This window comes from Bidens hawaiensis, unplaced genomic scaffold (assembly GCF_021521415.1).
Source record: "Bidens hawaiensis isolate Kalapana, Puna unplaced genomic scaffold, B.hawaiensis_p1.1 tig00006190_1, whole genome shotgun sequence".
Lineage (NCBI taxonomy): Eukaryota > Viridiplantae > Streptophyta > Magnoliopsida > Asterales > Asteraceae > Bidens > Bidens hawaiensis.
In genome coordinates this window covers 1,597,538-1,606,769 of record NW_027491410.1, presented here as the reverse complement: position 1 = coordinate 1,606,769, position 9,232 = coordinate 1,597,538, and the positions used below count along the sequence as shown (strand labels likewise).

General features: G+C 36.0%; 1 protein-coding gene and 1 non-coding gene across 2 annotated transcripts; both read right to left on the bottom strand.

Annotated features, from left to right (window-relative positions):
• Positions 1–5,192: 5,192 nt before the first annotated feature.
• On the bottom strand, positions 5,193–6,868 carry LOC143631673 (putative E3 ubiquitin-protein ligase RHB1A). Its single transcript, XM_077100359.1, has 4 exons — positions 6,606–6,868; positions 5,546–5,885; positions 5,335–5,444; positions 5,193–5,262 (listed from the first exon to the last, which is right to left on the bottom strand). The coding sequence occupies exons 1-4, from the start codon at positions 6,666–6,668 to the stop codon at positions 5,239–5,241; spliced, it is 537 nt and encodes a 178-aa protein (XP_076956474.1). The 5' UTR covers positions 6,669–6,868; the 3' UTR covers positions 5,193–5,238.
• Positions 6,869–8,895: 2,027 nt separating this feature from the next.
• On the bottom strand, positions 8,896–8,969 carry TRNAV-AAC (transfer RNA valine (anticodon AAC)). Its single transcript has one exon. It is a non-coding gene; the product is annotated as a tRNA-Val (tRNA).
• Positions 8,970–9,232: the final 263 nt, after the last annotated feature.

Sequence of the window (9,232 nt, the reverse complement as noted above, 5' to 3'; positions counted from 1 at the left end):
CCGTTGGTAACAAAATTGATAGTTGAGATTGCCACTAGTCACATTATTAGTAGGGATTGTTATTGGCCAATACCTTATAGTTTAGATTATTAAAATCCAATATTTCTTTATTTAGTTAATACAAATGATGTTATAGAAAATAACTAAATAATATATATATCATGTTATATAAAATTATAATTGAAAGAAATATACATAAAACTGAAAAATAGTGATTCCATCGAAACGGAATGCAAACAGGCAACAAGCTGAGCCGAGCTTGAGCTTGGAAAACTACTCACAAGCCAAGCTCGAGCTTTAAAAATAGATATAGAAACAAGCCAAGCTCGATCTCTGTGTAAGTTAAACGAGCCGAGATTGAGCCTAGTCGAGCTCGTTTGCACCCCTACAAGTAGAGGTGCACAAATCGGTTTTTTTGAAAAAACCGGTTCGGTTATTAACCGGACCGGTTTTTTTTATCCAGAAAAAAACCGGTTCGGTTAATAACCGGACCGGTTATTAACCGGTTTTTATTGCTGAAAACTCAAACCGGCCAAACCGGTTTGGACCGGTTTAAAAACCGGTTAGAACCGGTTATTAAACCGGTTTTTTATAACCGGTTTTTAATAACCGGTCTAACCGGTTAACCGGTTTTTTTTTTTTTTTTTTTTTTTTTTTTTTTTTTTTTTTTTTTTTTTTCTTTAGGGTTTAGGGTTTAGGGTTTCGTTGTTAGCATTCTTTGCTTGGAAGATTAAAAACACATAACTTTCATTTATAGCTTTTACATTAAAAATACAAACATTAAATCGTTATCGCATATTCGTAACTCAAAAATACAAACATTAAAGAATGCTTAGACACGATTACATTAACAAGTTGATGTTTGTTACTCATTTTCTTCGCTACCCGATCCCGAGCTATTCCTTAGGTAATCGTCGTACGCGGCTTCTTCATCGGTCATTGGTTGAATGTGTCCTTGATTGACCTCGTCTTCATACAAGGCCGCCTCATAGTCCATTTCCCCCTCGAGTGAGCGTTGATGTTGTGCCCTGTCTAAAGAGTCCAAGTAATCCTTGTAGCAAATCGACATCTCTACAGCTGCTGGAGTGAGTCGAGTCCTCCTAATCGATATAACCCTGCCAGAAACAGAAAAAGCAGACTCCGAAGCTACCGTGGAAGCTTGGACCGTTAGTAAATCTTTGGCCATGGCGGCGAGGATCGGAAACTCATCCTCCTTACCTCTCCACCAAGCCAGCAAATCAAGACTTCTAAATTCATCCGGAGTCATGTGTTTCACAAAGTTGGTACCACCATACCTTCCAAGTTCACTGCTTGGGGTGTTTACCCTTTGACGTTTACCGGCGTCTTCCCAAATCATGTAGTACATCCCCATTTCAAGGTCGGTTTGGGATTGGGATTGGGCAACAGCTCTTAACGAGTCATGAATTTGGGAAGACGACCCGTGTTTTGTAAGGTAAACATCATACATGTTTGCCAATGTGGTGTTGAAATCATTCTTTAAAGTTTGGCTATAATAGGGGTTTTGATCGTCGTTTAACCCTAGCTCATCACAAATTTTTTCTATTAAAGCTTCAACACCACCAACATTGATGCAAGGGTTTAACGCAGCCGCACAGGTCAAAACAGCGGGTAGTTGTTGAAAATATTTTATAAATTTTTCTTTCATTTTTGCACCCATATCAAAATAAGGTGCACCCCTACAATGAATTTCAGTCAACTTTGTGCACATGACAGCAATTTTTGGTAAAGCAATGGGGCTTGTTGGATAGTAAACCCCGGATAAACTAGTTGTGCAAGATTTAAAAATTTGAAGAACCTCCGTAACGATCTCAATCAATAACCAGTTTCTAGGATCGTACGGTGCACATTTACCCCTACTTGACATTATTTGATGAAACGCAACTAGTGATTCTTTTTGTTGGATGGCTTTCTCAAACATATCACAAGTCGAGTTCCATCTTGTTGGACAATCCCAATTGGGCCCCAACCATTGACAATTAGCTTCATCACAAAATTTTTTGTATCTTGAAAATGTTTTATTGTTGCTAAAAACATCTCGTAACATTCTTTTAAAATTGTTTCTTTGCGTTTCGATCACGTTTAACCCATCTTGCACGGCCAAGTTGATAATATGTGCAATGCATCGGCTATGAAAAAACGCTCCATCACAAATAGGTTTATACTTTAATTTTAAATGGCCAACCGCGGCCGTATTGTTGGACGCGTTATCAAACGATATTGAAAAGATTTTATCTTCAATCTTGTATTGTCGAATGACTTTATCCAAGAGTTTAAAAATATTTCTACCCGTGTGCGGGTAATCAAACAATTGAAACGCAACGGTTCGTTTCATCATTTGCCACGACCGGGGGTCAACCCAATGAGCCGTCACACAAATGTATGAGTCGGGCGAACCATTAGGTACCGACCACACATCCGTTGTTAAGTTCACACCAGTTTGTAAGTTTGAAAAGTATGAAATTAGTTCGGATTTAGCGTTTTTCCATGCTTTAAGCATATCTCTTCTAAGGGTCGAACGACTTACGTGTTGGTAGCGTGGTTGAACATACTTTTGCATCATCTCCGTGAATTGAGGGTTGTCGAAGTGGTTGAAAGGAAGTGATTGTTGAATCACAAAGTTGCCAAACTGTTGACGTACCGCTTCAAGGTCGTACGTAAACACCGTTCCTTGATTCGTCATCTCCGGCTGCGAACTACTTCCGGATTCGTCCTTCAAGACCTTGCAAGAGGGCCTTTCTACATGAGCTCTTAAACTGGAGTTTGCTTCTTTGTTATAAAACTTCAAACAATGTTTGCATCTAGCTTTTTGGGTTCCGTTAGACATTTCGCATAGGTCGAAATGTTGCCAAATATCTTGGTTTCGTTTCGTGGGGATGACCCGAACGACGGTTTCTCCCGTGTTCGAGGCACCCATGTTGACCGATGAAGCAGCACTTTGGGAGGCCATGATAATCGACTACGAATTAAGAGTGGTATACTCGAGTATGAAATAAACGACTACGAAAGAAGAGCGTTTGGAGTTATAATCGCGTATGAAATAAACGTTTAGAGCTTTTGGAGTTGTATAATCAAGTGTGATCTAACCAATACCCAACCTAAACTATATATAGATGTTTGTGGGGGTAAAAAAACCAAAAAAACGGCTAAAAAAACGGGCAAAAAAAAAAAAACGGCTATAAAGCCGTTTGGTAACGTTCGAAAACCGGTTTAACCGGTTAACCGGTTATTAAAAAACCGGTTAACCGGTTTTTTTATAACGGCTATAAACCGGTTATTTTAAAAACCGGTTAACCGGTTTTTTAATAACCGGTTATTAAAAAAAACCGGTTTTTTTTATAACCGGTTATAAAACCGGTTTTGGCTCCAAAAAGTATAACCGATACGTAAACCGGTTACGTAAACCGGTCAAACCGGTTTTTAAAAAAACCGGTTTTTAAAAAACCGGTTTTCCGGTTAACCGCCCAAACCGGTTCCGTAACCGGTTTTTTTGAACACCTCTACCTACAAGGCTACACCGGCAGCTTACCAGTACTGTATAATAATATATAGAGTGAACTTAAATATAAGAATTATATTATATTATACATGCAAATCCTTAATCTAAAATCCATTTTGTTTGAAAAAATGGAGCGAGGCGTTGTTACATTAGGTATCCCGAAGGAAAGTTTCGTCTGAAGTGTGTGGAGTTGGATCAGAATTTGCTGATTATGCTGTGTGATGATCACATGGAGACATGTTTTAAACTTTCAAAAGAGGACACGGGAAAGATAGGATCGAGTAGGTGGTGGCGATCCATGTACAATATTGATGCCTAATTATGTTTAATAGTGGAATTGATCAAGGTTTTTTGCTAAGAAAGTTTTTGTTGATTAAGGTTTTTCCTTGATCATTGTTTTTTAAGATCAATTTCACTGTTTTCGTTCGGCTTGTATATGTCTTTAATATAACTTGGTAATGTTATGTAATGATTATGTTTTTTTTTTTTGTAATATAAGTTGATGTTATGGTAGTTTTTGGATGATTATGGATTTTTGTAATATAACTTAGTTTGGTAATGTTATGGTGGTTTTAAGGATGACTATGGATGGTTAAACCGTAAATAGTTATTGGAATTTGGTAATTTTTTCAAATTTGGAGGGAAATAGACGGAGGGACACAAACTGCATGCATGGAACACAATTAGAACGTCATAAAAGGGCATAAATGTTTTTTCAAAAGATATTTGAATGGAAAATATACGAAGGGGCCCTAGAGATCCCGCCCGAAAACCACAGGGGTGCAAGGTGCTCCCGCCCCTAAACCTCTGGAATGCACACTTCAATTTTACTCTTGGTTTTTTAATGAAAAGTTGGTTGGATTGGGTTTGGGTTTGGGTTTGAGTTTGGGTTTGGGTTTGGGTTTGGTTGTGAATGAGAGTAGTCTAAAGGAAATGCATTCGGGTTAATCGGGTTGGGTCTAAAACTTGGTTAGTTAAAAACTTAAAATATTAATTCATGTTACCTAGGTCTATAAAGAAACCCCAAAATGCAAATACATGAGATACGATTGAACGAGCGTTAGTCATTTTTAATTACTTTAAAAGTCATGTCGTGTATTTTTATTCTACCATTTCTTAAAACACCAAAGGATTGGGAGGTTTAGGATTTAAGTCTATCAGATGATAGAAATTCGTTGTTCCAAGAAAAAGCATTTTAATTTTGAAGAATACATGTTGAGTTTTGATGGACATTATTCACTGAAAGTGAGTTTTTGATAGTAAATGAAATTTGTATGTGAAACATTTACTGAATGTGTTTGCAGAAAGCTGATACATCAACATCAATATATTCTGAAAATTCTTTTCTAGCATAAATAGTTGGTTTTAATGATAATTAAAGACCATTAATATTACAGCTAAATCATTTTAGCAAAAAAATTGTAAGTTTAAATCAGTTTTAAGATTCGCAACTATGCGCGTGGGACTGGTCGTCGGCTGTCGTCGATGGTGGTAAAGTGGTGATATTTGACAATTAGAAATCGATATATGAAAGTGAGATGAGCAATCTCAAACATTTGACAACAGCTTGCATGTGTATCAAATCGCAATAAACCGTTTTAAGAAGCAATGCCATACACCCCTTTGATCTCTACCAAATGGTATAAACAAACGCGAGTCTTCTAAGGCAGATCTAAATGGTCCATGCCACCAAACTTCAACGCGCTTTTGGAAAAAGTGAATCACAGAACTTCAAAGTGCATTTCCTGTTAGATGTTAACATTTTTTTAATAGTTATACTAAATACAACTACAAAAAAAAAAGGTATATAGAAATACCTTATTACAGATTGGGCAAGTTTGACTTCGCTCCATCCACTCGAGAATGCATGAAAGGTGAAATTCATGGTTACATTTCGTTACAATTTTCGGATTCTCAGAATCATACTCTGCAAGTGATCAATGTTTGTGCTCAAATCGATTAATAAACATAAAGTTTGACTTTCAAGAGTCAAATGCAAGTACAAGTTTGACTAAAAAGTCAAATTACCTTCAAAACAAGTGGGACAAATATCCTCTTCCTCCGTTGTAGAACAATCAAGACTTTTTGATGTAACCTTTTTAGGGGACTCGACAATAGGAGTGTTGCTCTCGGCTGCATGGTCAAATATCTTGACTTTGACAAGAGTCAGTTTTTGATAAGCTTGATCATCAGAGCCCGTGTTTGTTGATTGTGGAATTCCTAAAACCACATCAAATGGAATAGGAGTTGGAGGAGATCTATAGGTGTCGGGTGTTGACGTGTCAAGATTTACATCAATTAGTAATCTTGTGGAAAATGAACTCTCACGAGGTGTCGTCGATTCCTGTTCCTCCAAAGCTGGTGGACACTGCATATGAAGTTTATAAAAATTTAGTTAGCGGGGCAGATTTACTGAAAACGGTAATTTGAGTTATGTTTTCTTGCTAACGGGTCAGTTTGAGTTATACAACATTTTAAAGTTTAGAACTTTCGTTGAGTTCAAAAATAAGTTTGTGTTGCATGATAAAAACCCTTAACTAGTTTAGTTTACAGCAAATAGTTCATCGTTTGCATTATGTCTCATTAACGCTTATAATTATTCAACGAATACTTTTTTTTTTTTGCATGATTAGGTCTCTTATCTAAAGTTTATAAAACAAACCTTTGTCAAATTTTATAAGTTAAAGGACAAAATCATTCAAAAGTAAGTTCACAGACTTACGTGTGAACTCAGCGCAGAAGTCTTCGTGGGTCAACCGAACTTGTTTTGACCCGTTTCACAACCTATCAAACTAGTCCTAGACTCATAGATAGAATTCAGTGAAATAATGCTTAATGTTGTTACTTTTGAGGTTAACCTTCTGAATTAAAAATTGTTAAGAGAAAAAACATTCTTATGCACAGAAAACTCAACACCAGCATTTTGATAGTTAAAAATTATGGCAACAATGTTTCTTGAGCAATTACCAAATTCATATAAAACATGTTGGAAACCAGTCAGTTTGACCTCAAAAAGTCAAACAACATCCACCTTGTTTAAAAGAATGGTTATCTGTAATTAGTAGTGTCACAAGAAGAAAACACTCACATAATTATACACCGGAGTTCCATGGAGCTGAAATTTTTGAGATGAAGAGCAGCAACCTCCCATTATCGGTTATATTTTCGTTTATACTTTATAGTTTTGTAGAACCTTAAATGCTGCTATTCAGCATGAGCCAATTTAAGGGTCCTACAATGCCCAATGATGAAACAGATATTATGAACACGTAACTAATTTAATGAAATGCAAATATGTTGATCATGCCGGACTAGAAAATAAAATCATGGCATAACCGGAGAAAACTGGACCTAAGATATTAAGATAAGTAGAGCATACAAGAAAGAACTCACTATCATATATCAGAAGACATTGAAAAGTTAAAAAAAGGGTTAAATCATTGTACATTTGTACTTCATCACAAAACAAAGAGAGAAAATTATAAACACAGAAAATTTATCCTAAAAAGAATTCTTTTTCCAAGAATCAAATATGCGAGAACATAATCATCATTAAAAGTTTAAATACACCCAAAGAAATCAGAGCCAATTTCATTCTTCAGATAAATCAGAGCACACAAGCACGCACACGCACACAAATGATTAATTAAAGACCAATATATTCAGAAAACCAAGCATTCAAAGCAACAAATAAAATAAATCTTCAAGCCAAGAAAGATTTTCACAGCAAAATCATAAACCTAAGGGCACACAAATGTTACTGAAAAAACATAATTTAGTACACATACATACTATTCGAAATTGGATCAAACATCCAGGCACACAAACATGAGAGTCTTCCAAAAAAATAATCATATTTTAAAAATGGCTAGGTCAATAAAGATCTTGATAAAAGTGAAACTCTAGAAAAAGTTTCAAATTCAAGAACACATCACAACAAAATCTACAACTTGATGTCCCAAATCAAGCATAAGTAACTTGAATCATCAACAATCAAAATTTAAGCATACCCACCTCATATTTCAGCAAGATTTCCAAAACCCATGAACAATTTACAAAAAAGATAAATATTTCATTAACAAAAATAATCTTGATTACCTTATAAAAACAGTTCTTCAAAAACAATAAAGAGAGTAGTGAAGAAGTAATGGATGTAAAGTGTGGTTTTTGTTTAGGAATCCCACTAGTGATGTGAATTATTTAGTTATAACAAAAGTAACAATAATAATAATAATAATAATAATAATAATAATAATAATTTGGGTGGAGAAAAAAGAAAGAACAGATAAGTCAAAGAGAAGGAATTTGATAGGCATGCTTCAAGGGGTATGTTAGTATTGTCGTTTGAAAGCTTATGGTGGGTCCCTTTGGCTGGCTGCTTTGCCATCAAGCAGCCAAAATATACGACAAAACATGTCAATGATTTGGACCAGTTCTCACTTTTGAGTTTTGGCACGTCAGCTTTTATAAGTATAGTATAATATAAAATGTTCACGACCTGGAGTCACACTTTAACATGACAAGCAGACAAAAAGCCATTTTTGAGTGTCTACAAGCACCACATGCTCAAGATTTTCTTCTTGCTATCCCTATAGATGGGTTAGGCCAGCATATGTCTCCAGTGGAGTATCGTAGTATCCTTAAGTATCGCCTTATGATTCCTCTATTTCTGGTTGATGAGATATGTCCTGTTTGTCGTAAAGCGTGTTTAGACTTATATGGGGAGCACGCGGTACACTGTAAAGAGCTCCCGGGGTTCAAGTACCGACACGATCTGGTTAGGGATGTGCTCTTTGATATATTCAGGCGAGCTGGAATTTCTGTTAAGAAAGAAGCATCTGTGAATTTCCTGACTGACCCGTCGGAGGGAAGATCATCTTTTCGACCGGCTGACATTTTGGTGTTTGGATGGATAGGAGGGAAACATGTGTGTGTGGATTTAATAGGGGTTTCTCCTTTGGTGGGCTTAGGGAGTAGTGGTTTCGCGGTCGGTCAAGCCGCATTAAAAGCTGCTTCAGGTAAGGTGGCAAAACATGAAAAGGCGTGTCTTGACAACCAACATGTATTTATTCCTTTTGCTTTTGACACTTTTGGTTTCCTCGCGCCTGAAGCTGTGGAGCTACTTACCCGTGTTCAGCGGGTCATGCATAGTAGTAATGTTATGACTCCAAGATCAGCAAATATAGTTTTTAAAAGATTGGGTTTTGCGATTCAAAAAGGGGTAGCGGCGCAGCTTGTTACCCGCTTGCCTTCTGTTTTGATGTAATCCAATAAACAACTTATATCATAGATCATTTACTTGTAAAAAAAAAAAATTAGATTGCAAAAAATATATATATAATATAATAATTAGTTTAAAAGTTTAAACTTAAAATAAATGGCTTCACCTGGGTTCGAACCGGAGACCTTCAGTGTGTTAGACTAACGTGATAACCAACTACACCACGAAACCGAAGTCGCTTTCTACGTAAATTTCCATATATTATAGAGTAACGTCTGTATACATTTAAAGTTGTATTATTGTAGCATGATGATTTGTTGTTTAGAAGTATGTTAGTTAATAATTGATGGCTGAAGAATAATACGTTTCTGATTTACAAATTACAATCTATCAAAAATAGATATGATGGTTAGTGTGAAATTGTGAATCCTATATTTTTAATGGTTAATATTTGTTTTACATTATAAGAGATAAGTGGACACGCACAGAATAGA

Excerpts from the sequence above, each read along its gene's own strand:
- LOC143631673 (XM_077100359.1), bottom strand. The coding sequence starts at position 6,668 with ATGGGAGGTTGCTGCTCTTCATCTCAAAAATTTCAGCTCCATGGAACT. Across the intron at positions 5,886-6,605 it reads GAACTCCGGTGTATAATTAT|TGTCCACCAGCTTTGGAGGA; the intron begins GTGAGTGTTTTC and ends CTTCATATGCAG. Across the intron at positions 5,445-5,545 it reads TTGTCCCACTTGTTTTGAAG|AGTATGATTCTGAGAATCCG; the intron begins GTAATTTGACTT and ends GATCACTTGCAG.